This window comes from Mastomys coucha, unplaced genomic scaffold (genome assembly GCF_008632895.1).
Source record: "Mastomys coucha isolate ucsf_1 unplaced genomic scaffold, UCSF_Mcou_1 pScaffold16, whole genome shotgun sequence".
Classification (NCBI taxonomy): Eukaryota; Metazoa; Chordata; class Mammalia; order Rodentia; family Muridae; genus Mastomys; species Mastomys coucha.
The window spans coordinates 42890818-42917884 of NW_022196898.1; the positions used below are offsets into that span (position 1 = coordinate 42890818).

At 51.2% G+C, this 27067-nt stretch overlaps 1 protein-coding gene across 14 annotated transcripts; it reads left to right on the forward strand.

Annotated features, from left to right (window-relative positions):
- Nucleotides 1-838: 838 nt before the first annotated feature.
- On the forward strand, nt 839-14506 carry Sema6c (semaphorin 6C). 14 transcript variants are annotated; one of them, XM_031374778.1, is made up of 21 exons: nt 839-1141; nt 3019-3067; nt 3835-3924; nt 4741-4909; nt 7492-7606; nt 7898-7961; nt 8095-8151; nt 8469-8570; nt 8771-8861; nt 9059-9178; nt 9280-9368; nt 9635-9852; nt 10104-10235; nt 10487-10639; nt 10816-10989; nt 11251-11397; nt 11640-11717; nt 11801-11856; nt 12006-12050; nt 12251-12346; nt 12722-14506. In XM_031374778.1, exons 4-21 carry the CDS (start codon nt 4795-4797, stop codon nt 13750-13752), a joined length of 2883 nt encoding a protein of 960 aa, XP_031230638.1. In that variant the 5' UTR covers nt 839-1141; nt 3019-3067; nt 3835-3924; nt 4741-4794; the 3' UTR covers nt 13753-14506. The 14 variants fall into 14 exon arrangements, with proteins under 14 accessions (XP_031230638.1, XP_031230644.1, XP_031230642.1 ...); XM_031374772.1 differs by having other exon boundaries at nt 847-1141; nt 12677-14506; XM_031374775.1 differs by having other exon boundaries at nt 847-1131; nt 12677-14506.
- The last annotated feature ends 12561 nt before the right edge of the window (nt 14507-27067 follow it).

Here is a 27067-nt window from a genome sequence, read left to right on the forward strand (position 1 = left end):
ACGTTCAAGAGCCTTTTGAGGAAGTGGGACACACTAATCTAGCATTAGTGGGGTCAGGGTAGCTGTTCACTCTCTCCCTTTGATGTTTCTGTATGTCTCTGAATCAATTCGTCTTGGTCTCCACCTGGCTTTGAGCTTTAGCCCTCCTACCTGTCCTCTTTTGTCAACCATCTGCCTCCTGACAGCCAGCGTCTAGCTTTAAGACTTCTTAGTTCCTGGAATGGTGGCTCATTTTTTCAGACTGACCTGTTCAGACTGTAGAGGTCGGTGGGGAGGAGATGATGGGCACAAGATAAGCCGGAGGGATACTTTCGTTTCTCAGGCCTCCTAAACTACACGCAGGCCTTCTTATTGGGGTCAGGATGATGATGAACCAGAGAAAGCACACCGGGATGCAGAAGAGACAAAGGCAGAAGCTTACGAAGGAGAAGGCCGAGGGACAAGGCGGGAGACTCCCTAGAGAGCAGGGTCGCCTAAGTCGCTGATGGAAGTGAGGGAGGATCGCGCAGGCTCTGACAGCCCAGCCCAGCCGAGGCCCCCTGGTTTCCTGTCTCTCTTCTCCTGTTGTTTTCCTTCCTGTTTGTGACACTTCTGTCTGGGACCTCTTCTCTACCAGCCTGTCTATGAGCGTGTGCCTTATGTTCTTGTCTCAGCGACTGTCCGTGGGTCTTTCCATCTCGTGCCTGACTCTGGTCTCAGGCTCACCTTCTCGGTTTAGCTCTGGGTGGACCGTGCGCTCGGCGCTCCTCCTCCCTGTAGTATTATTGGTGAAGAGGTGGCGAGGAGGCGGTGTCTATCCCGCCGCTTAGTGTCCCATTGGGCGGCGGGACCGAGAGGCGGGCTGGAGGCGGGCCGGGCTGGGAGGCGGGCGGGGCGGCTGGGGCCGAGCCCAGAGCCCCGGGCGGTCGCATTGTTTTCCTCCGCCGATCTGCGGCGGGAATAGGGGCTCCTACTCCGACCCAAGGCTCTCGTAACCCGACAGCGCCCTGGAGCCGAAATCTAAGCAGGACCCAGACAGGACGCTTGTCGCATCTTGCCGAAGCCCAAACCACGGATTGCGAACTCTGCGCGGAGCGGAGCTGGGGGCCGCCTGCTGCTCCCTGGACCTTGCTGACCCGGATCTCCGAGCAAGTACCTTGGGGTAGGGTTGTAGCTGCAGGGAGGGACAGGAGCGCCGCAAGAGGAGGTCAAGCTCCTAAGTGTCACAGGGACCCGAGTGGGTCCAGCGCGTCCCGTGCCTGGCAGAGTTAGGGTGCGTGGAGGGGACAGTGGCCGAGCCCAGCTGCACTGATGGGCGCAGGCAGTAGGCTTCTTTTCCGACTGGTCGTAGTCGCGTTCCACAAGATTGGGGGTCATAGAAGGGGTATTTTTTTTTGAGGCGCGCACAATGCAGAGGGTGGGAAGCCCAGCACCTTGCCTCTCCCTTGGGAAACTGAGGCTCCAAGACCTGTGGAGAAGTAGACCTCGACGCCCCTGCGGGGACTGGGAGGGGGACAAGTCATTCTGGACTGACTTCGGTGTCGAGGTTGCTTCCTCGTCCTTGTGCAGGCTCGAGTCTGAGCACTCCTAGGGGGAGGGATCAGCTTGGGCGAAGAGTCCAGGAGCGGGGCCAGGGAAGCATCATTCCCCGAGCCCACCTCCACGATTCACCTTATTCCGCCCAGGGCTTTGTTAGACTGGTCTCCCACGGAGGAGAGCGGGCCTGGCGACAGCATCCTAGCTCACCTACCCACTCTGCGCGGGCCTAGGGCCCGCCCTCGGCTATTCCAGCCTCTAGCCCTGTTTCCCTAGTCTGGGAGACCCGCCTCCGTCCCCCAAACCCAGATCTCATTCCCACTTGATCTGCGCCTGCAGGCCCCTCCAGCCCCTCCTCCCGCTAACGTGGCTCTGGGACCCGGTCCCGGCCCAGACGCTGTTACCCGCCCCTCCTCCTCGGAGCCCCGGATCCAGTGAGGGGGAGACACGTCGAGCCCCTGGCCCCAGGCCCATCTCACGCTAAGCGCACGCGAAGCTCCAGACACCTGGTTTATCCACGTTGGGGGTGGGTGGGAGGGAGGGCAAGTACAAAGCCTGGGTCTGAGGGCGAAGGATAGGGTAAAAGGATTTTGAGGCTTGGTGCACCCCCTGAGCCTCCTGAGGAAGGTGGGCAGGGGTGGGCAAACCATGTCTATGGCTTCCTGCTATTGTCCCCGGCCTGCCTCCCTATTCCTTCCCCTGCTCCTCTAGACACCGGCTATGACCTCGGCCACTCCCCAGAGGTGGCTGTCTGGCTAAGAGGAAAGAAGGGGGCTGGCTGTTTCATCTTTCTATCAAGGGGAGGACCTAAAAGGAGAAAGAATGGCCAGGTCTCTCCTTGGGATTTCTCCAGGTCACAGCATGCCTGTCCCCAGGCCAGGGATTGGATGGGAGCCACCCAGATGTTGCTCCCCCAAACAGCTATGGGAAGCCCTCTTAAAGATGTATCCTACTAGTCTAGTGGGCCAAGGAAAAGGCCAACCAAGTGTTTTTAGAGGCTGGACTAACCCGGCTGAAAGTGAGCGTGTGTTGGGGGTCCTGGTGTGAGAGATTAGGTAGGAGAGCACGGTTTGCTCTCTGAAGAAATAAGGGGATGAGGGTACTTGCTATCAGAGCATTTTGCTTGGAAATGAAGAGCATGCAAATTAGATGCAAATTAGCCTCTATTGTCCCTAGCTAAGGGAGCTTTTGCAGGAAGGCTGTTGGAGTCTGAAGGTTTTAACATGGGAGTGGTCATCAGGCCCCACTACCCCCAGACAACCTTTTCCCCAAGACTAGTCCTGCAGTTCCAGGAGTTTCTGGCTAAAGGCCAAAGGCTACCCTCGTATCTTCCGGTGCGAAGCCGCCCTCATTTTGTAACCAAACAAAATGCATTCCCCTAGCATCTCCCCAACACTGGCTTCAACAGCTTTCCCCAGATTTCGCACATTTACTTTTAAAGGATGTGGTAAGGGAGATGTGATTTAGTCTTTTCCCTTCTTCTTTTGTCCCTTCCTCCCTTAGATCGGAGGGCTCCTATCCCTCTTCATCCCCACAGGACCCACCACCCCAGGTAAGGAAAGGCAACATCTCCTAAGCACAGGGGATAGCGGCAGGCTCCGCCGGAGGCCAGGAAGAGGGTCCGGCTGTTCTCCCCACTTGCCAGAGACCAAAGTTGTTTCCAGGGTGAAGATAGCAGTTGCCCTGGGCAACTTGAGGGCAGTAGGAGAGCATAGGATGCAAGCCTTGTCCCTTTCTCTTCTGGGAGTACCAGCATCTGGAAACATGGGTTGGGGGAGGGAGGAAGACTTGGCCTTTCAAGGGAGGGGTCCTTGGGTAGCTAAAGTGCTCTGCCTCTGGGGAAGGGGGGGGTCATCATTAGGTGTTTCTACCCTGCCCCTTCCTCCAGCTCTCTTGGGCCCCACCTGACGTCAACCTTCACACCAGTGACGCTAGATTGGGCTTGGGTGGACACTTGGGTCCTGGCTTCAAGAGTGAAATTATTGGAGAGATGGAAGGGGGGTTGCCCTGTAAGCTTAGAGTCTTCTCGAGAAGACTTGGACTGAACAACTAAGGCTTGTTGTGGTCTGTCACAAAAGAAAGGACTTCTAGCTGCCTGATCTGGTTAATGGAGCCTCTTCAGCACCTCACTTCAATTTCAAGGGAAGGCAGGGAGCTAGAGTGCACCTCCTGCAGTGGGTCTAGTCAGGGTCCACTGGCTGGGGGAGGCTGCCTGGGGGGGAAGGAGACCTGTCTCACTGTTCCTTTCACCATACCCATCTTTTCTTGGGCTTTGGGCTACAACTGCCTGTCATTGAATTATTTATATTTCAATTTCAGAGGCAGCCTGATGAGGGAAGAAGGGGAAAGCGGGGCACGTTCAGCCATTTCTTCTCACCCGTCCTTTCTATCCTTCGCTCAGCATAGGGGGTGGGTTTGCTCTTTTCCCCACATTGAGAACATGCATTGGTTCTTGGAAGCCAGAGAGGCAACAGGGGGCTCCAGGCTGGGAGGGGGCCCAGTGGTCGAGGAGACAGCTGCAGCCAGAGCTAAATTTAGCCTCTGATCTGGCTTTGATGCAGATTCATTTTTGGCTTAAGACAGCCCCTCCATGCACACCCCACTCCCTCCCTGCCCAGCTTCTTCCTCAGCAATGGGAACAGCCCCTGAAGCATGAGCTTAGGCTGGGTCAGTGACCCCTAGGCTGTTTGTCCCTCTCCTTCTGTTCTTTCTCAGCCTTAGACAGGACCATGGCTGCCGCACAGCTGCCTTTGCCTGGGCTCAGTGCCTACATTACTCCCAGGGTGCTGTGGGGGTCTGTGAGGGGAGGGGAAAGCAGACTTGGTGCCCTCTTCCTTCTCCTAGTGCCAAGGAGTCACTATTTATAATTTTAAGGCTTAAGTGTCTAATTATAGCTGAGAAGGGGTTAGCACAAGGGGGGCCAGGAGGTGTCACCTACGAATGTCCCAGACCTAGGCAGGAGGGAGGAGGAAAGGCTGGGAGGGGCAGAAGATTTGTTCTGTCCTTACCTGGGGTCACCCCAGCAGGCACCACACCAACCAGTCTGGGCCAGTTGGAGAGGGAAGGGCCTTGAGTGACAGTGACAGCTGGCTGGGAGTGAGGCAGAGATGGCTCTTTGCCCCACCCCACAGGGTCTTCTGGGGATAGACCTGGGGAGGAGTCTGCCTGCAACAAGGGTAGAGAGAACTTAGTCCCTTCCCCCACTTTTCTGTCTCCCCACTCCAGGGCCAGCATATGGGTGAGGGGGTACCCCCTGGGGCTTGAGCTGCCCCGCACAGGATGCCCCGTGCCCCCCACTCCATGCCCTTGCTGCTGCTGTTGTTGCTGTCACTCCCCCAAGCCCAGGCTGCCTTTCCCCAGGACCCTATCCCTCTGTTGACCTCTGACCTGCAAGGTGAGTGCCCCACCCACTTTACCCACTTGGGGGGATGCAAGTAGAGAATGAGACCTCTATGTTGGAGAGGCAAGGAGTCAGTCTTAAGGAAGCTAAGAGAATGGCCAAGCAAAGGGGAACAGGTGAAACAAGCCGGAAATGCCTGGAACCACACATTTCTCATCCCTGGGCTTTCTTCACTCAGAGGTAGTGTTGCTAGGTGGCTAAAAATGTGACCTCTAGCTGAACGTGATGGTGCATGCTCACAGTCCCACCACTTGGGAGTTGGAGGGAGGAAGATTGCTACAAGTCTGAGGACAGCATGAGCTCTGTAGTGAGTTCTAGGCCAGATGGGATTACATAGCAAGACCCTGTCTCAATAGACAGACATAAAGAATGCACGATCTTAGCCAGGCCAAACCATAGCAGGTATGAACCTCTGCTCAGCTGCTCACTAGCTATGCGACCTTGGTTAATGTTAGCTTACCTTTCTTCTTAGCCTCAGTTTCCACATCAGTAAAAGGAAGATAATCATAGTGTTATACCCCATGGTGCTACTTAGAGATTAAGTGAGGTGACAGATGTAACGCAAATGAGGCACAGTCCTGAGAACACTGTCTGGCCCAAATTAAGCACTTTATGTTTGTGTGTTATTCTTAGCTATAAAGTGGAGTCCTGTGCCAGGCCAGTGGATCCCAACACCCTTACTTCTTCTCTGCCCACCAGAGAGCCTAGGTCTCACTATGACAGAAACCAAAACCCCACCCTTTCAGAGAAAAATCCTCATCTGTTTGGGCCTGTGTTATAGATGTTGGATTTAGATTTATTTCAGTTGGGCTACTAGGAGTGGCTGTTGGGACAGATAAGACTAGCAAGTGCTACATCTGATGCAGTTCCCAGCACTCTCTGTGTTACATCATCTGTGAACCCTGGTTCCCCCCATAAGCACCAGTACCTGAAACTTTTATGCCCAGACCAGGTGGACAATGGAGTTGGTTACAACGGCAAAGTGTTGAAAAGTCTTGAGGGGGACTCGAAGAGGGGTAGGAGAAGCAGTACTTTAATTATGTATGAGTATGTGTGTGTAGGAGCTGTTGTGTGACAAAACTTTCCCTGGGAAGACGGAACTTGTCTACTGAACCCAGATAGAGAGGCCCAGGTATGGCCATCACCAAAGTCAAAGTTGGTGAACCAGTAAGTTTTAGTGGGGATACTTACAGAAACATGGGAGGGCTTACTGCATCACCAAAGCCCACCCTAGTATGGACACTAGCTTGTAAGCTGCGAATTGGGAGCACACCGCACAGCCTGCAGGCAGCTCACCTATTGGAGAATCCTTCCCAGGCACCTCAGTTGGTCTCTTCTAAGCAGAATCTTCTTTGCAGCTCAGCCTCACTTCTTCTGAGGGGGACTCTCAGCTTTTATTGCCAACTCTGGCAGGGAGGGGGCCTACTGAATCTGGTCAGTTTCAGGGAGTTCTTGAAGCTGTTTTGTTAGTTATTTACCTCCCTGCTTATGGAGCTGGTCTACAGAATGGGATGTTTTAATCTCAAGAATAGAGGAGGAGTCGGGCAGTGGTGGTGCACTCCTTTAATCCCAGCACTTGGGAGGCAGAGGCAGTTGGATTTCCGAGTTGGAGGTCTGCAGAGCGAGTTCCAGGACAGCCAGGGCTATACAGAGAAACTCTGTCTCAAACCCCACCACCACCACCAAAAAAAAAAAGAATAGAGGAGGTGAGTTGCCTGGAGTTGGAACTGTAGGTGGTTGTGAGCTACCCGATGTGGGTGCTGAGAATCAAACTCTGGACCTCTGGAAGAGTAGTGCATGCCCTTAACCACTAAGCCATCTCCAGCCCCTTGAAAGGAACTTTCTAATCCAAAGGTAGTTCTAAGAAGGAACTTGGCTTAATTCTGGAGTCATGCAGTCTGCCTGCATGGTCATCATGCAAATCCTTCAGTGCACTAAGCCTTGAAATGGGCCAAGGTGAGCTCCTACCTATAAGGTTAATATATTAAGGAAGGTAAATCATTCAAATGACTCACACAATACCTAATGGAAATTAAATGCTGTTGGTGTTTTTGTTTTTGTTTAACAGTTTTTATTTAGGGGGAGTATACATGCCATAGTGTATGAGTGGAGACTAAAAGACAACTTGGGAATTGGTTCTCTGCCTCCACTATGTCAACTTCGTAATTAGGTTTGGCTCCAAGAATCCAAGTATCTCTAACCTCAGAGCCATTTCAATGTCCTGTTTCCTTTTCTTTCTTTCTTTCCTTTCCTCTTCCTCCTCCTCCTCCTCCTCTTCTCCTCCTCCTCCTCTTCCTCCTCCTCCCCCTCCTGCTCCTCCTCCTCCTCCTTCTTCTCCTTCCTCTTTTCTTGAGATAGCATCTTGCCCTGTACTTGCTATGTAACCAAGGCTGGCCTTAAACTCTTGGCAGTCCTCCTGCCTCAGCCTCCCCCAGTGCTGGTGTGCACCACTATGCCTAGCTACTGGTACTGTTTTTAGTAGTAGATTTTAGGCCTCTCTTCATGGCTGGGTTCCATCTGGTAGGAAGTATGTATCATCTCAGCTGCCATCCTCAGTATACCACTGGACCCTCCAGGTACCTCTCCATCATCCTGGTTCCGGGGCCTGGAGGACGATGCTGTGGCTGCGGAACTTGGGCTGGACTTTCAGAGATTCCTGACCTTGAACCGGACCTTGCTTGTGGCTGCCCGGTAAAATGGCCGAGGCACTGTTGTGGGGCAGACATGCATGCTCCTGGGCAGACATGGGACCTGCATGGCCACTGCAGCATCTTGCAGGGGACACATGCAGGTGCACAAGCCATGGGACATGGACATGCTTGGACCCAGAGAACAAATGCCAAGGCTGGAGTAAGGGGGAGGCTAGGGAGCAGGAACTTTGTGTGGCTTGGCCCTGAGCTGGTGAACATGGGTAAGGAGGGGCTAAGCAGCTCAGGCAGGGTGCCTCTGCTCAGCTCTGATCCCTCCTTACCTACCCTTCAGGGATCACGTTTTCTCCTTCGATCTTCAAGCCCAAGAAGAAGGGGAGGGGCTGGTGCCCAACAAGGTGAGGGGCTGTATTCGAGGAGGTACAGACAGGGAGTCAAAGCTGGGGGTCCTGGGGGCTGAAAAAGCGCATAAAAGGAGTCATAATGTGAGGAGGGGTCCAGGTTGCCACATGACCTCTCTTCTTCCTGCAGTTTCTGACATGGAGGAGCCAAGATATGGAGAATTGTGCTGTCCGGGGAAAGCTGACGGTGAGGAGTGGAGTGTAATTGGAGGGAAGGCGAGGACTGCCTTCAGGTAGTGCGCCGCCATGACTATTTCTTACTCCCTTTCCATCCCAGCCCATACAAAGGGAAGAGAATTCATCTTTTTTAGTTCCCTTTACATATCCCAGGAAAAAGAAAAGGGAGGTTCAGAGAGACCAGAGAGTGTGCTGAAGGTTAAGGGCTAATTAATAGCTTGAGACTTAGCTACATTGCTGACTGGTTCAAGAGTAGTAGCCTTACTTACTGTGACCCCTAACTTCAGTTTCAGACCTGTCACTGACCTAGAATTTTGGGTTCTCTAGGACGAATGCTACAACTACATCCGTGTTCTTGTTCCCTGGGACTCCCAGACACTCCTTGCCTGTGGAACAAATTCCTTCAGCCCTATGTGCCGCAGCTATGGGGTACAGAGGAAGGGGACTCAGAGGAGAATCCAAAATAAGCTTTCAGTTTGATGGGAAGAGATGGGCATCTGGGGATGGGAATGAGCATGAATGGGATGCAAGAGTGCAGAGGGGCTGGAGGAGGTGGGTGGGTGTGCGCACGCTGTAGGGCCAGACACTAAGACCCCAAGGTTACAGGAATCTGCTTCCTCTGTTCCCAGATAGCATCTCTGCAACAGGAGGGTGAGGAGTTGAGTGGGCAAGCTCGATGCCCCTTTGATGCCACCCAGTCCACTGTGGCCATCTTTGCAGGTCTGCACCTGGGCATGTAAGGGGCAGGCATGTGGCCGGAGGGAGTTTCTCTCCCACCTTCATCTCTCCCCAGTGTCCTTGAATGGAGGGTTGAGGTAGGGGTTGGGATCAGGCCTAGGTAGATGTATGGGTACACCAGTAGGAGACAAGCTGCAGATTCTGAGCTTTCTGTGACCCCGCTCCCCTCATCTCTCCAGAGGGCAGTTTGTACTCAGCCACAGCAGCAGATTTCCAAGCTAGTGATGCTGTAGTTTACAGAAGTCTTGGACCTCAGCCCCCGCTCCGTTCTGCAAAGTATGACTCCAAGTGGCTGCGAGGTCAGTCATCCTGGGTGCTAGACTGCCTGGGGGGACACCACAACTGTATGGGGTATGAGTCTCTGAGCAGGTATGGATGCCCTTTCCTGTCTCTACCTTAGAGCCACACTTTGTCTATGCTTTGGAGCACGGAGAGCATGTCTACTTCTTCTTCAGAGAAGTCTCTGTGGAGGATGCCCGTCTGGGGAGGGTAAGGAGCTGGGCACCAGAGATGGATTGCTGAACGGTTCTTCTGGGTCCTGAGGACAGTTCTTGGCCCTAATCTTGAAAACAAATTCCTTGGAATCTTGACTTCTCCCCACACAACTTTGCATCTCCATTTCTTATCTTGACCCAGAGGGACCTGCTATAACATTTCTTTTCTTTGCTATGACCCTGATATTTGTCTCTTGGAGCTCTTAAATGACACCATGCATTTCAATCAATTGACGTGTGCCTCTCACTATCTTCTCCCAGGTGCAGTTTTCCCGGGTAGCCCGGGTGTGTAAACGTGACATGGGTGGCTCACCTCGGGCCTTGGATCGCCACTGGACATCCTTCCTTAAGCTGAGGCTCAACTGCTCTGTCCCTGGGGACTCTACCTTCTACTTTGACGTCCTACAGTCCTTAACCGGGCCTGTGAACCTGCATGGCCGCTCTGCTCTCTTTGGGGTCTTCACTACTCAGACCAATAGGTTGGTACCAGGTAGATTATGTGATCTAATACTACCCCTTCCCCCAGCATCCAAACTCCCTTTTACTGACTACTGAGGAGGACGCTCCAAGCAAGGCCAGTTTGCTGTCCTGGCCAACCTCCCCCCGAGGCTGCCCCTCCCCTGGTCTCTGCCTCTAACATGGTGCACAAAGGGCAGCTCTCACTTCTCACCTGGCAGGAGCTGTGCAGTCCCTGTCTACATCTACCTTGCATCTTTTCTGGCTCCCTCAGCATTCCTGGGTCTGCAGTCTGCGCCTTCTACCTAGATGATATTGAACGTGGCTTTGAGGGCAAGTTCAAGGAGCAGAGGAGTCTGGATGGGGCCTGGACTCCTGTGTCTGAGGACAAGGTCCCCTCACCCAGGTACCCAGTATGGAGTGGCTTTTGGGGGCAGAAGCAATTCCTGCTCTTAATGTTGAGTTATAAGGAGGTCACTGAAGCCCAAGGATAAGCATGGACTGGACTAAGGAGCTGCAACAGGGGGAGGAAGAAATGGTGCAAGTGTGTCTGCTTGCAAGGTAGCCAGCCATGTTTGAGAGGGAGGGGTGGGGGAGAGGCACATAGCTTAACATCAGTTCTCTGCCCTAAGGCTGCCCTTCCCATGTATCCACCAGGCCAGGGTCCTGTGCAGGTGTGGGTGCAGCTGCCTTGTTCTCCTCCTCTCAAGACCTACCTGATGATGTCCTGCTCTTCATCAAGGCACACCCGTTGCTGGATCCGGCAGTGCCGCCCGCCACCCATCAACCGCTCCTCACTCTGACTAGCAGGTAACCACGGCCTCCTGCCCTCAGCCACTCCCTTCTCCCGTGTGGTCCATGAGGTGAATCACATTGCGGGTGAGGACCTGTGAAGCAGTAAGAGTGGGAAGCAGGGCATCTGGGGCTCCTGGACATGCTCGAGCTTTACTAGACAAGCTGTCCTCACCTGAAGCCTATCGCTGCAGGGCTCTCCTGACCCAGGTAGCTGTGGACGGTATGGCTGGTCCCCACAGAAATACTACCGTCCTGTTTCTTGGCTCCAATGATGGGACAGTGCTGAAGGTGCTACCTCCAGGGGGACAGTCTCTGGGACCTGAGCCTATCATATTGGAAGAGATTGATGCCTACAGCCATGCCCGGTGAGTCCTTTGTGGGGGAAGGTGGGGGATGGGGATGGGGGAATAGGCTGGGTACTCCAGAGTTGGCTCGGCAGGATTAGGGCCTTGAGGTAGGGAGAGGGACTTGGTGAGAAGACTCCATTGTTGGGGCAGGGTGGTTCATGGGTTGTGCACAGTTGTCCTGTGCACTTTCTCCACCCATCACTTCTTTCTTCCCATTGACTCTTTTGGGGACAGGCAGTCTTGCCATCCCCATTCTGATTGCTTATGGCATCAAATTAGGTGCAGTGGGAAGCGGTCTCCCCGAGCTGCACGGCGGATCATAGGGCTGGAGCTGGACACTGAGGGTCACAGGCTTTTTGTGGCCTTTCCTGGATGTATCGTCTACCTCTCTCTCAGCCGCTGTGCCCGGCATGGAGCATGTCAGAGGTGAGAGGAGCCTAAGGTTAGATGCTGCCTGGCTATACAGTTCCTGGGTTACTAGGAGCTCAGAAAAAATCCCCAAGTCTTGAGGGTAGCAAGGAAATGGAGGAGAAGGTAGGGTACCTTGGGTAGCCACTAGGATCTGGAGCAGATTGGGGTGGATGGGATGGAAAGATTGTGGAGGGAGCCTCTCGGAAGCGAGGGTGAGTGGAGTGGGTAGCAGCTTCACACAACTTGGTTTCGCCTAGGAGCTGCCTGGCTTCTCTGGACCCTTACTGTGGATGGCATCGACTCAGAGGCTGCGTGAATATCAGGGGATCTGGTGGGTAAGTGAGAAGCCCCGGGGTCTCCTGAGGAGAGTGCACAGCAAAGTGTAGAGCCACAGTGAGCCACCTCCTCTTCCTTCTAGGACTGATGTAGATCTGACTGGGAACCAGGAATCCATGGAACATGGTGACTGCCAAGGTAAACACTAGGGACGGCTGGGACGGCTGGAGTCACAGCCAAAGTTACATGACTGTGATGGCTACTGACAACATCCCAGGCTTGGACATTTGTCTCTCTCAACTCCTCACGAAACTTCCCCTTTCCCTCATTCTCACCCTCTCTCATAGATGGAGCGACTGGGAGTCAGTCTGGACCCGGAGATTCTGCTTATGGTGAGTCTTCTGGCCTCAATGTCGTTCCCTTTACTTAGCCCACACAACCAAATCCGTTTGGACTATAAGTAGACCTTGAGTAGTCAGATAAGACACTGGAATTGTGGACTCCCGGGTTCCAAAGGGGGTGGTGTGCTCTTGGTGGTATCACGGGTGGAGAGCATACGTCTCACTGGCTCTGACCTGGTCTCTGTTACCAGTGCTTCTGGGTCCTGGCCCTTCCCCTGAGACCCCCAGTTCCCCCAGTGATGCCCACCCAGGGCCCCAGTCTTCCACTCTTGGAGCTCACACGCAGGGTAAGGGGGTCACCTGGGAGGGACAGTATTGCAGTGTGGAACTGCCGAGTCTCAGAGTTCTAAGCCGGGTACTGATTGGTGTTTGATGCCCACTAACACCTGTTTGGAACCTCCCTTCACCACAGCTGGACATCCCAGCCAGTGTCCTGCACAGGCAGTTTGGCAGTTATTCTTGGCATGGCTACAGGGGCTACAACTGGTAATGGGGAAATACCCCAGACCAGTGCTCTAGCCTGTGTGTTTAGGAATCCTGAGACTGTGTGGAGTGAAGCTGAGAGGCAGCATGAAAACTTGCAGTTGGCCCCACCCGTACCCGTTCGTTCTGTGCAGCACCTACCATAAGGCTGAGCCTCCTCCCTCCTTCTCGGTCGGCAGGCGTGCGCAGGGACCTTCCCCCAGCCTCAGCCTCCCGATCCATCCCCATCCCACTCCTCCTGGCCTGTGTGGCGGCGGCCTTCGCATTGGGCGCCTCAGTCTCCGGCCTCTTGGTGTCCTGTGCTTGTCGTCGCGCGAACCGCCGTCGGAGCAAGGACATCGAGACCCCGGGGCTGCCGCGCCCCCTCTCCCTTCGCAGTCTGGCGCGGCTGCACGGTGGCGGTCCTGAGCCCCCGCCTCCGCCCAAGGATGGAGATGCAGCGCAAACGCCCCAGCTCTACACCACCTTCCTGCCCCCGCCCGAGGGCGGATCCCCACCGGAGCTGGCCTGCCTGCCCACCCCGGAGACTACGCCCGAGCTGCCGGTGAAGCATCTCCGTGCCTCCGGGGGTCCCTGGGAGTGGAACCAGAACGGGAACAACGCCTCGGAGGTCCCAGGCCGCCCACGGGGCTGCAGCGCGGCGGGCGGGCCCGCCCCGCGCGTGCTGGTGAGGCCCCCGCCCCCTGGCTGCCCCGGGCAGGCGGTGGAGGTGACCACGCTGGAGGAACTGCTGCGCTACCTGCACGGCCCGCAGCCGCCCAGGAAGGGCAGTGAACCTCTCGCCTCCGCCCCGTTCGCCTCTCGGCCGCCTGCCTCGGAGCCCGGCGCCGCCCCGTTCGTGGACTCCAGCCCGAGGTCGCGGGATTGCGTGCCGCCCGTGAGGCTTGACGTGCCGCCCGACGGCAAGCGCGCGGCCCCCAGCGGGCGGCCCGCGCTCTCGGCCCCGGCTCCGCGCCTGGGGGTCGGCGGCAGCCGCAGGTTGCCCTTCCCCACGCACCGGGCGCCCCCGGGCCTGCTCACGCGAGTCCCGTCAGGAGGCCCGGCCAGGTACTCCGGGGGGCCCGGGAGGCACCTCCTGTACTTAGGCCGGCCCGACGGCCACCGCGGCCGCTCCCTGAAGAGGGTGGACGTGAAGTCTCCGCTGTCGCCCAAGCCGCCCCTCGCCTCCCCGCCGCAGCTCGCCCCGCACGGCGGCCATTTTAACTTCTGACAGAAGCTGCTAGCGCCCGTCGAGGCGCTGGAGGCCTAGGCCTGCGGAGGCCGCCGGCCTTCCCGGACTCCAAGAGTCTCCCGGGGCCCCCTCTCGCCTCGGTTTATTTATTGACTGTCTTTCCCTTCCCCGTCCTTTGGCGAGGAGCTCGCCGCCCGGAGCGCCAGCGTTTCGGGGGACCTGGCCGACTCCCGCCCACCCCCGCTCCCTTCCAGCCACGCTGCCTTAAGTCGCCGCTCCGGACTCCCGCGGACTGAGCCCCGGGCGGGCCGGCCGGGGCTGGAGCCGCGCGCTGTGTACAGAGTCCTCGGGCCTCCCGGGGCCGGGACGTGCCTCCTCCTACTGTGTAGGAGCCCCCCGCTTCCCAATACAGCCTTGTCCCCTAGCCGCTGCCTGACTTTCCTCGCGGTGCGGGAGGGGAAGGAGGGCGGGGCACCCGGCCCTCTGGGTCTCCGTGCTCCTGAAAGTCTGCCTCCACTCCAGCTCGGCCCCCAAGTCTCTCCGGAGCAATTGGCTTGGCGGGTGTCCCACCGGGATTAATCAGGAAAGGTTTCCTGAAGGAGGCAAGCAAAGACCCGGTGGTGTGGGATGAGCCCGGGGCCCAGGAGAGCAGCGGGTACTGATTGGGGGTGCCGGGGAAGGCGCCCAGCAAGTTTCTGCATAGAGGTCAGGCACCTTTCCACGGCCTACGCTATGGGGGTGGGAGAGGGAACTTTTGGAGAAATAAAACGAAGCTGCTGCGTGATTTGAATTTCACATCCGCAAATCTCGTCCTAGAGAGAGAACTTGGCTTAGAAGAAGTTGGGGTGCTGTAAAGCAAGACAACAAAAGCCAGCAGAAGATGAGCCCTGTAACTGCGAGGGTTTGCCCCAGCAGTTGGTTCCCTAAGGGGCAGTTCCAGTTGCTTGCCAGGCCAGGGCTACAGTGGCTAGTGTGTGTGTCCGTTGCCATGGTCCAAGACACTGGCTGCAGATAGCTGCACAATATCCTGGGTATCAAAGGGAGGGATGACCCGGAACGCTTGTCCCACCCACCACCACGGCGCTAGGACCACTTAAAGCCTCTCGTGGGTGCTGGCAGCGCTGGAGGATTTGAGGGAATTTGGTAGGCGCGTGTCGACTCTCTGCCTTGCTCCAGCTCCAGGCCACTTCCTGTTGGCGCCTCCTTGAGGTCCGACCAAATCCTGCAGCTGAATAAGCTTCCAGTTCTCTGGTTGCTTGGATGTTCTGAGAACAGTTTGGCCAATAGTTCCAAGTGTATCGTTTACCTCTGAATCTTTACCTTTGGGATGGTAACTGCCTTAAGCGTCCTTTCTCATCTGAAATAATAGGGTCAAGAGGCTCAAGTACTATAATGTGCAAATGCTTTGTGAAAGAGAAATCCTGAAATGGTGGGTCTGCCCGTCACACTAGTTTAGGCTGTGTATACCAACTTTTGTGGTCAGCTTTTAAGAGACACAGTTTCCCTTTGTATTATAAATTCGACTTAGAGGTTTTCTTTTCCCAGTCAAGGGTTTTAACCCATCGAATGTCTCCTAACACAGTTCAGTTAAGCTTAAGCTAATTGGCCAAGGATCCTTTAGAATTTGACATCTCTTAGCTTGGAGGGTTTTTTGTTTTGTTTTGTTTTGTTTTTTTGTCAGATTTAGTGTATTCCTCCTTGAGAACCTTAAGCTATGATGGACTGTTGCTAGTGTCCTAAACAGTGTTGAGGTACGAGGAAGAGGGGGTGTCTCAGTCACCTGGCTGATTAATTTCTTCAAAAAATGATAGCTAGTGCAGAGTACATCTGTAAATGAAGCATGAGGATCTTTAATTCTGTGCTATAGCTAGTCTCTCTCAAAAGATGAAGAAGAGGGAGAACAAGGGGGTTCAACAGGTAAAATGCTTGCCTGCCTAGTCTAGATACCAGAAGCTCATGGTGGAAAGAGAACTCTCTAACTTATTGTCCCACTTTCACATGTGTGCCATTTTGAGCAACCCCGCTCCCCAATCTCTCTCACAAATCGTGAAGAGATGAGAGACGGCCTGGGATACAGCTCTGTTGGTAGAAGGCACGGTGGGCATGTCCTGACAACCCTCAGTTTTAATCCAAGCACCACAAGACACAGAGGCGTGGTGCACACCCACAATTCCAGCACTCTGGAAAGAGGCAGGAGGTCTGTGGATTGGAGGGCAGCTTGGGCTATGATGTAAGGTGATACCAGGAGAGAAGGAAGGAAAAGACAGAAAGGGAGAAGCAGTTGCTCAAATAGCAGAGATTGCCCTAAACTATGAGACCCCAAATCAATCCCAAAATAAAAGCAGATTTGTAAAGAACTAGACAGACTACAGCACTTGAGAGGCACATCTCTGGTATACACAAAGAAGTTCAAGACAGCAGAGAGATCCAGTCGCAAAAACTAAAATAGAAGTGCAGTTATCCCCTAGAGACTATATGGGATTGATTCTAGGACAGTGACCACATCTAAAATAAATCTGTGGAAATTCAAGTCCGTCATATAAAAGGACATGATATTTGCATGTGACCCATGGCCAGCCTGTGGTATACTTTAAACCATCTCTAGGCTACTTAACAATGCCTAATACAATGTAAATGGCATCATTTTTGGCTTTTGTTCTTTTGTTTTTTTTTTTTTATTTGTTTTTGTTTGTTTGTTTCTGAGACAGGATTTCTCTGTCTAGCCCTGGCTGTCCTCGAACTCACTCTGTAGACCAGGCTGGCCTCGAACACAGAAATCCGCCTGTCTCTGCCTCCCAAGTGCTGTGATTAAAGGCGTGTGCCACCACCGCCTGGCAGGTTTTTGTTTTTTTGAAACAAAGTTGTCCTCCAATATGTAGTAGATGCTATCCTTGAGCGGGTCTTCCATCAGAACTCACCAGTTCTGGGATGACAGATATGAGCTTCCCATTGTGAATTTATGTTCTACCATCTTTTTAGGAAATAATGATGAAAAAAAAAATCTCTGTTCAGCACACATACAGTTTTCCCCCAACAAACTCAAGGCCTCACAGATATGGACAGATGCCGTCATGGAGCGATACAGCTCAGCTTTAGTTTTAGGATTCTTTGTGTGGGCAGTAGCAGTTAGAGTTCAATGTCCTGCTTATTCATTTATCAGTGTTTTTAAGAGAATGTTCACTTCTCTAGCTGGGAACCCAGAGCAAGTGAAAGCAACTATGTTACAGTACAGTAAGAGCAAGTCCTTGGGCCCTTCCTTGAAATCTTTCATCTTTTAACTAAACCTTCACAAGTGGCCACCCTCCCCAAGCCCACCCCATACACATGACCATAGCTTTGGTTGTCCTGGAACTCACTCTGTAGACCAGGCTGGCCTCCAACTCAGATCTACCTGCCTCTACTTCCCAAGTGCTGGGATCAAAAGTGTGTGCCACTATGCCTGGGTCTCAATTTCTTTTCTAAGGAATAGAAAGAAGATAGGATAACAGAGATTTTCAAGGCATGTAGATACATAGGCTTAAATCAAGCAGGTTAGGTAGGTATGTGGTGGTCACTGTTACCTCACTCCCTTGGAGTCTGAGTCAGGAACATTGTGAATCCAAGGCAAGCCAGGACAACAGAGCTTCCTTTCACCATCTCCCAAAAGCCCCACAATTAAGTGTCCTGTAGGACGTGGTTATTTCCCCAAAATGACATAGGCCACCACCAAAGAGGCAATCCCTTATTACTCATGATAACTTTCTACTGGCAGATTATAATAGTGGATAATAAATTAAGGGATAGCTGCAGACATTATTCCTAAAAATGGAAAGACAGACAGATAAACATCCTTTACGTTCAATTAAAAAAATCTGCAGAGTTTTGTTTCTGCTTTTTTCAGGGTCTCATGTATCCCAGGCTGGCATTGAACTTCTGACTTTCCTGCCTCTGTCTCCTAAGACCTGGGATTACAGGTGTGTGTCTCCACTTCTAATAAGTAATCTTTAAAGGTCACAATATCAGGTCCACTTTGTTATTAGGAAAAGCAGGATATGACAGGAGCCTCGTCCTCAGGGATCTCTGAGCTGATTTCTCAGAGGCATCCTAGGAGATTATGGGGAAAGCAGGGCCTCAGCAGGCTGAAGCCATCAGGTGTCTAAGGCTTTGGGGACTTGAGACTCAAAAGGTTCCACAATCAAGAGAGCTTCAAAAGCTGTTCGGCATCTTGGGGTCTTTAGGGGCAAAATCACAAGGGCCTCAACTATTTATTACTCAAGTTTGTTGCGTCTTACTGCTGCCATCCCAAGCTTTGGAGCACACAGGTATGAGTCACTGCCATTCGACCCAGCAGATGACCCTTTAGAGCTGTTGACCCCTTAAGTTTAAAAGGTTATACAGGCAGGGCGGAAGCTCAGACAGACTGCTTGCCTAGCAAGCCTGAAGCTCTGCGTACGATCCCTCGCATCGCATCGGTTAACAGATATAGTAGTTGTAATCCCAGCACCAGGAGGGATGTGGGTAGAGCCAGGAGTATCAGAAATTCAAGATAATGCTGGGCATTGTAGTTGAGGCTAGCCTGGGAAACATGAAACCCTATCTCAGAAAAGAAAAAGAAAGGAAGAAAGGAAGGAAGGTAGGGAGGAAGGAAGGAAGAAGCAGGTTATGTACATAAAGCCAGATTTAGTGGCATAGATGTGTGGATTCAGCTACTCAGGAGGCTGAGGCAATAGGATTGCCATGAGGACAGACTGGACTATAGTGAGATTTGTCAGAGAGAGAGGAGAGAGAGAGGAGAGAGAGAGAGGGGGGGGGAGAGGGAGAGGGAGAGGGAGAGGGAGAGAGGGAGAGAGATGGAGGGAGAGGGAGAGAGAGAGAGGGAGGGAGGGAGAGGGAGAGGGAGAGAGAGAGAAAGAGGAGAGAGAGGGGAGAGAGAGAGAGAGAGAGAGAGAGAGAGAGAGAGAGAGAGGAGAGAGAGAGAGAGAGAGAAGAGGGAGACTGGGTATGGAAGAAGCTGGAGGTAGAAATTGTCTTCAGAGGAGCGGTGACTTGGGTAGAGAATTAATGGAAGCCAGGGTGACCCTGAGAGGGAGCCTGAGAAGTTATGCACTGATACACTTATTTCAGTCTGTTATGTTCGTTTCTGACTTTTAAAAAATGTCACTTGCTTTTATGTGTAGTTGTGTTTTGTGTGCTTGTATATCTGTGTACCACATGAGTGCCTGGTGCCTACAGAGGCCAGAAAAGGGCATCAGATCCCCCTGGAACTAGAATTACAGGTGGTTATGAGTTGCCATGTGGGTGCTGGGAATTGAACCTGGGTCCTCTCGAAGAACAGTCAGCACTCTAACCACTGAGCAATTTCCCTGGCCTGTTTCTGATTTTAAAACATTTTTAAAGGTTTATTTTTATTTTTATTTTAGAATGTTTTGCTTGCATGCATCTGTGTACCATATGTATACCTGGTGCCTACAGAGGGCAGAAGAAGATGTCACATCCTGGACCTCCTGCAACTGGAGTTAACGGATAGTTATGGGCCATCATGTAGGTGCTGGCAATCAAACCTGGGATTCTCTGCAAGAACTGTAAATACACTCTTAACTGCTGAGCCATCTCTCAAGCCCCACCTCTAGTTTCTTAAATGCAATCTGAGATGAATTTGGATGTCTAAAGCAGTCCTACTAGTTGGCTCAGCCAATAAAGGCTCTCGCCACCAAGCCTTTTTATTTGGTCTGGGACCTTAGCCCATGTAGTGATGCCATCCACATTTAGCGTGGGTCTTTCTATCTCAAATAACTCAATCCAGAAGCCCCCTCACAGGCATGCCCAGAGGCTGTGTCTTAAGTGATTCTAAGTCCTGTCAAGTTGATAGTCGGTACCAACCATCCCAGTTCTGGTGGGCCTTCTCTCCAACATCCCCTTTCTTTACTATAACTTTCCCTAAAATTTTCTTTTCTTAAAGAGGCTGGCGAAACTGCTCAGCAGTTAAGAGCTCTGCCTGCTCTTCCAGAGGACCTGGATGGGTCTGTAACTCCAGTCCCAGGGGATCTGACACCTTCTTCTGGTCTCCATGAGTACTGCATGCACATAAATGTGGAACACAGACACACATGCACACACTCACCCATTCACATAAAAAAAAAAATCAAGATTAAACATTTTAAAAAACTCATTCAGTGGTGGCGCACACCTTTAATCCCAGCACTTGGGAGGCAGACGCAGGTGGATTTCTGAGTTCGTGGCCAGCCTGGTCTACAGAGTGAGTTCCAGGACAGCCAAGGCTACACAAAACCAAACCAAACCAAACCAAACCAAACCAAAAAAACCCAAAAGAAAAAAAAAACTCATTCAGATTTATTTTATTTGTATCCGTGTGTATCTATCTGTATGCACTGATGTACCATGCATAGGTGTGAGAAGAGACTTGAAGATGCCCTGGAACTGGAGTAAACTAACCAAAGTGGGTGCTAGAAATCAGCTTTGGGTCCTCTGGAAGAGCAGGCAGTGTTTGTTCTTCTGTGTCTGGACTGGAACTTGCTATGTAAACCAGACTGGCCTCAAACTGACAGCAATTCACCTGCCCCTGGCTCCTGAGTGCTGGGCTTAATAAAGCATGTGCTACCACACAGGTCTTCTCATAACTTTCTTAAACTTTAGGTTTGGTTATGGGTACTGACTAGCCCCCATGCTTTTGCTCAGGAGCAACCCATGATCTTAACTTATTCTGGAATCTATTAGATGTCTTGCACAAAACATTTGTAGGCAAAGCAATCATCCAGTGCTCCTTGCCTTTTGGCTAAGGACAAGTGCAGAGAACTTCTGTCTCTCTAGTCCACCCAACCTCCCCATCCTCCTTGTGATTTCTCTCACCAGGCTTTTAATTCAACAGACTCTGCTTTGTTTCTCAAGGCTCCTCAAGTTCCTACTTTTCCCTTTGGCCAAGTGATGATCATATCTATGATGCTTCAGTAACCTCAAGGTTATCGTGTGGTATTTGCAGGCCATACACATTTGCCAAAGAGAAGTTGACAGACACTAAGCCTAGTTCGTGGGAGTGTCTGGTTTTGTAATTACTGACTTGAGCTTGCTGCAGATGTAGGAGCTGGCCTTAGCCCCCTTCTGCCTCTGCCTTCTGAGTGCTGGGTTCATCTACCATGTCAGCTAAGAAGCTAGCTGTTGAATTCAGGTACTTAGTTTATGGTTTTGGTGTTAGTGTCATCTCCCCACCCCCACCCTTACCCCTACTGAGATTGAGCCCAGGGCTTCATATATGCTATGCACATGTATATCCTCAGCTTCCCTTCCCCCTTTATGAGACCAAGTCACATACAGCCCATTATGACCAAGGATGACCTTGAGTTTATCCTGCTTCTTCCTCAAATTCTGGGCTTATAGGCATGCACCACCATGCCTTATTTTATGACATCATGAGGTTCAAGCCCAGGGCCTTTGTGCATAGTAGATAAATACTCTTACCAACTAAGCTACATGGCCAGCCTCATCAGAAGTTAAACATCTTTGACGAGATTCATTAATTTCTTGTATATGTGTGTGATATGTGCATGTGAGAGCAGGTGCCTACAGGCTAGAGAAGACTCTCCTGCTGCTGGGGTTAGACAGTTGTGAACTGCCTAACAAGGGTGCTGGGAGCCTAACTTGGGCCTCTGTAGAGTGGCATGTGGTCTTACCTACTGAGCAATCTCTCCAGCTGGAGCTTTCTCATTAAAAGTATTTATTTTGAGCTGGGGGCAATGGTAGTGCACACCTTTAATCCCAGCACTTGGGAGGCAGAGGCAGGCAGATTTCTGAGATCGAGGCCAGCCTGGTCTACATAGTGAGTTCCAGGACAGCCAGGGCTACACAGAGAAACCCTGTCTCGAAAAACCATAAAAAAAAAAATTTATTTTGTATGATCATGCTTGTATTTGAATGTGAGTACGGGTGTATGTGCACTATAGCTCAAGTGTGGGTTTCATGTTTGCCACTTTGTATGCCAGGTTAGGGGGCCCTCAGGCTTTCTGGGGTTGTCCTGGCTCCACTTCCTTCCTCATAGGAGTACTGAAATTATACGTCTGAGCTACTTCTCTGGGGGTATTGTTAAAATTCCTTTCTAAGGTCCCAATGGCAAAATGAGTCAGGAGTTCACTCTGGGGAACCAAGGAGTTTACTGGTGTTCCTTATAGATCATAGGTGAGGGGTTAAAGGGGGTGGCCCCTGAAAAGCCTTTGTCTCACAGCCCCGTGTTAAGGCTGCTTACTTACCTACAATAGGTGGTAAGGAGCCAGAGACATCAGGTGAGACCCTCATGCCTCTCTCTCTCTCTCTCTGTCTGTGCAGGGCAGTCAACCTCACACACGAAGGAAACTGAGTGAGGGAGTAGGTGTGGTGGTGCCTGCATTTAGTCCCTGCAGAGGTAGGTGAAGCTCTGAGTTCAAGGCCAGTGTAGTCTGTAGAGTGAGTTCCAGAACAACTAGGGCTACACAGAGAAGCCCTGTCTCAAAATAAAATAAAAAAGAAACCAAGGCAAGAACTAAGGCACTGGATCTTGCAGGCATGCACCACACACCCAGTAGGACTGGCTCAGTGGAGCAGACAGTAGGACTGGCTCAGTGGAGCAGACAGTAGGAACATTTTTTACCAAGGTTAAAGAATTCAACAACACTGACATTTTATTAAGAAATGTCTTTATTTTAAATGATAGTACAAAACTGTATATATAATATAGATCTATATAGGTATATATATACAAATGCTCATCCACACACATGTACATAAAAGCTTGCTCATCAGAATCAAACTATTTTATCCTAAAAAAGAAACTTTTATTTTCCTGAAAGTTTACTATACATAAAGCTGCCAGACAACTTGAAAAACAAGAGGGCACTGTGAAAAGAATCCTGGGGCACACCCCAGCACACACATGGCCTCAGCAGAAGGACACATTGGGCAAGGCCAGGGAGCAGAGTTACTGTGTCAGTTGACATAGCAAGATGTCAGAAACTAAGTGGGAATACAGTATGTGGTTGGGAAGGAGGAAAGAAAGGAAAGGTGAGTCCCACTGATTAGAGATGACCGACTATGTTCCAGTGCCTGGCAAAGCCTTCCAAAAATAAGAGCCGAGGGATGGCAGAAACAGTAGAAGAACTGGGGGCAGGTAAGACAGAGAGGATCACAATTCCCTGCTACTAACAAGTCTAACTACTTGTATAGAGTTTAGGAATTATCTTCCTCTCCCTAACCCTAGAGAGGTTAAAACCTTTGAAAGGGCAGCACCAGAGGCTCAAAGCTATTTAATTCTAATTCACATCCTTCTTGCTTTTGGTCTCCCGGTAAAGAGAGTAACCGGAAATGGAGTACAAACTCTAAAAAGGGTAGAGGCTCCACGGTAAATGGAGCTAGAGCCAGTCTGGCATGGTGGCTCAGTCCATAATCTTAGTACGTGGGAGATGAAGGCATAAGGACTGTTGGGAGTCCTGGGGTAGCCTGGGCTCGAGTGAGACCCCAATTCAAAGAAAAGAACAAAACACAAAACGGAGGTAAGGGCTTAAAGTGCGTGTTGGCAGCCTTGGCATAAATCTATCTGCTCGAGTAGAGAACAGCAAGCTAGTCTCCAATAAATTGGGACAAAAAGTGACTCCTGCTCACTGTTAAGTTTCTGACAAGAGTTCACCATGTGCCTCGGCCTTATAGCATTGGAAGTTGCTGATGTTAGGGGATGACCACCTCAGCATTCTCAGAATGAGTTATTTCTTAACATGAGATTCTGAGCTGGGAATGCAGAGCCCAGGGCGTCTGTCCATTCACAGCCCCTCATCTGTACTTTCCTGTCTGGAAGCTAAAGGGCTTTTCATTTCCTATTAAGACAGGGTCTCACTGTATAGCCCTAGCTGTCCTGGAACTCAGAGATCCACCTGTCTCTGCTTCCTAAGTGCTGATATTAAAGGTATGTGCCCCATGCCTGGCTCTGAGGGGTTTTCGAAGTGCCAAGCCACTTCAACAGGCACAAAAGGCAGCTAGCCATGGAGGGAAGCTCACTTTGGTCCCTGTCACTGTGCACTGACCATGGCGCCTTTGCATTTATTTGCTTGCTTCCCCATGAACATGGACTATCTCCTTGGGCCTCAACTTCCACAATGATCCTTACTCAATGCTCCTCCACCCCCAGCATCCCATGTACCCCACTTTGGATTAAGGGAATTCTCCCTCTCTATGTAACTTAATAACGCTTCCAGGTTATCCCAGATAATTTAGAGCTGAACCTCAAAGAGAAAATTGAGGAAGATCCATTATGTATTTACATACAAATACACTAATATGCTCCCAGCAAATGGATATAAAAAACATCTGTTGCCAGGTGCCTTTAATCCCAGCACTTGGGAGGTGGAGGCAGAAGCAGGGGTCTCTATACACTTGAGCCAGCCTGGTCTACACAGCAAGTTCCAGGCAGCCAGAGCTACATAGTAAGACTGTTTGGAAACAAAACAAAAAGAGTAAATATACATCTGACAGAAGGTGTCTTTTAAGGCACATAGTTCAGAGCAAAACCCCATAAAGCTGCTTTCTCCTATGTCAGCCATGAGGGCTCTGCTCTGGCATTGCAATGATGCGGCCCCCAGAGGCAGGAACACGGAGGGAGGGAAGGCACATTTACATATTTGTCACGAACTTCCTGAAGCCAGGAAGAAAGGCTATTGTAACATTTTTTTTTCTCTTACAACCAAGATGCAAATGTAGGGTCTACAATTCACTGCATTACTCTATAGTCCTGACTTAACACTGTATTCCTGCAGCAGCTTTTCTGTAGAGTCCTAAGCCTGGCCTTCCCCCTGCTGGGCCTCCGCTCTGAGCACTGCTCTGCTACCTGGTGATTCTCACTCATCTGCTGACATGTCCTAACTCAGAAGATCTAAGAGCCACCTTCTCAACCAGCCCAAGCCAGATGAGGTGGCTCACTCCTATAGTCCTAGTGCTCAAGAGATGGAGGCAGGATTGCCCTGAGTCTGAGGCCAGTCTAGGCTACAGAGTAAAGCCCAGTTTTTAAAAGCAACAAGCAAAAAAGGCTGACTTGGAAGGTTATGTGAAGTCATGAAATGGTATTAATGTATTCACTAATTTCTCCTTATGTGTGTTTGCGTGTGCTGTATGTATGTGAGTGTGGTGTACCTGCAAGTATGGCAGAGGGCAGAGGGACGTTGGTGTCCCCCTCTATTACCTTCTGCCTACTCACTTGACACCAGGTCTCTCCCTGAACCTGAGATTCACCTTTTGGCCAGGCTGGCAGCCAGCAAGTCCCAGCAATCCTACTGCCTCATCCTTCTAGACGACTAGGGATACAGGTGCACCTGAGACCAGGAATGGTTTGTTAGAGTGGGTACTAGGATCTGAATTTGGGCCTTCAAATTTATTTATAGGAAGTGTTCTAATCCACTGAGCCATTTCTCCAGCCCATCTTGTTTCTGAGACACTATCTTCATGTAGCTCAGAATGGCCTCTAACTCTGGATCCTCAGTGCTGGGATTTCTCACATGTTGCCCTGTGTTTAACTATTCAATACTTAATCTCTAACTAACTGAAATTGCCCTCTCCCACACCCTCTCACAATCACTGCAGTCTAAGTGAAAAGCAAACCTACTTCCTTTTTGACATGACAGGCACCTATTAACGTAAATAAAAGAGAACCTCTTTCCTGCCAGCCTCCTTTAGACATTGTCTGTCTCTCCTTTTCTGTCTCAGAGACCTCATGTTCAAAAGTGACTTGGAGCAACGAAACCGGTCCTCCCTAAAGTAGAGGGAAGCTCTGCTCAGAAGGAGGACTAGATGGACAGAACCCACCCCACAGTTCCTGCTCAAGATAATGAGGTGGTTAGGCATGGCTATCTGTAGAGTTAGCATCTATCCCTTTAGAAGAATGAAGGCAATTCAAGTCAACTCTAAGAATGTAAGCAAAAGCCACCTACACAGAAACCTGCCCCTCCAGCTACCAAGGCTCTGAAATCCACCCACTATAGCCACTGCCAGCACCCATCCTCAGCTGCACACGCCTCCTCCCGCTTCCACAACACTCTCAACACACTAGTGCCAGCAGGCAAGGTTAATTTCAAAATGATTATTTTTGCCTATAAACCTCTAATAGTGAATTCTGTTAAATGTGATTTGGAGAATTATGTTTTCAGTCTATTTTGAGCTAAAAATGATTCTATAGCTCTGGAACACTGCAACAAATTATTCCACTAATCAAGGTAAATAGAACCATGTTAACTGCCAAGCTTTTTCCAGGTTAGAAATGTATGTTTTCTTCATGATCACTAATCAGGAAACCATATTCTCAACAGTCATTCAAATGTCTACTTGGCACATGTCCCTCTGGTTTCTTCTAATTTGCAACAAGCAAGCAAGTCTATGTTTTCCATTACCTACCCCCAAGCTCTGCAAGCTTATTCCTCTCCCACTTTGGGGAGACAGAGTGTAAGTGGGCCTCAAACTTGATAAATCACCAAGGATGGTCCTCAACTTCTGACCACTTGCCTCCCTCGCCCAGTTCTGGGGTTGTAAACATGTACTATCATATCCTGGTTTTTTTGTTTTTTTATTTGGTTTTTCGAGACAGGGTTTCTCTGTGTAGCCCTGGCTGTCCTGCAACTCACTCTGTAGACCAGGCTGGCCTCGAACTCAGAAATCCACCTTCCTCTGCCTCCCAAGTGCTGGGATTAAAGGCGTGTGCCACCACTGTCCGGCCTATCACATCCTGTTTAAAAAATGTTTAAATATTGTTTTTTTGCAGTCCTGGGGATTGATCCTAGGACCTCATAAAACGACATACAAGGGCTCTCCTCCTGGACTCTGTGGTCCATGCTGCCCTAGGAGTAGATCTCACTGTATTGCCTAAAAGTCTCATCTTGAAACTCCAGTGAGCCTCTGAGGGATTACAGGCATGAGGCACAATGTTCAGCTGTTTTGTTTTTGTGGTTTTATGACAGGTTCACACACTGTAGTTCAGGCTGGCCTTGAACTCATGTCAATCCTCCTCCTGTAGCTCCATGCCCAGCTATATAAACACATATACTCACTTCATGCTAGAGAGACCTGCCCCAACCCTTTCTCAAAAACCTAGCACTGAAAATCTTTCAAGTGTCTGAGCAAAGGGAATGTGCAGAGTACGGGAGAGGGAAGCCCAGCAAAGGGCCTGGGTGTGTAGCTCCTTGCTGTGGCAGTGATGCCTGCTCCCTTTGTCACCTGAGCACTATAGGGCACGGACTCCATGGCTACACTAACAGAAGCAGCAATGCACTCACACAGAATCAAACAGGGACAAGCCTCTCCAGCCTGGTCAGTCCGCCACATTCCTTTCTTTTTGACAGAATGCTAAGTGCTACAGAAA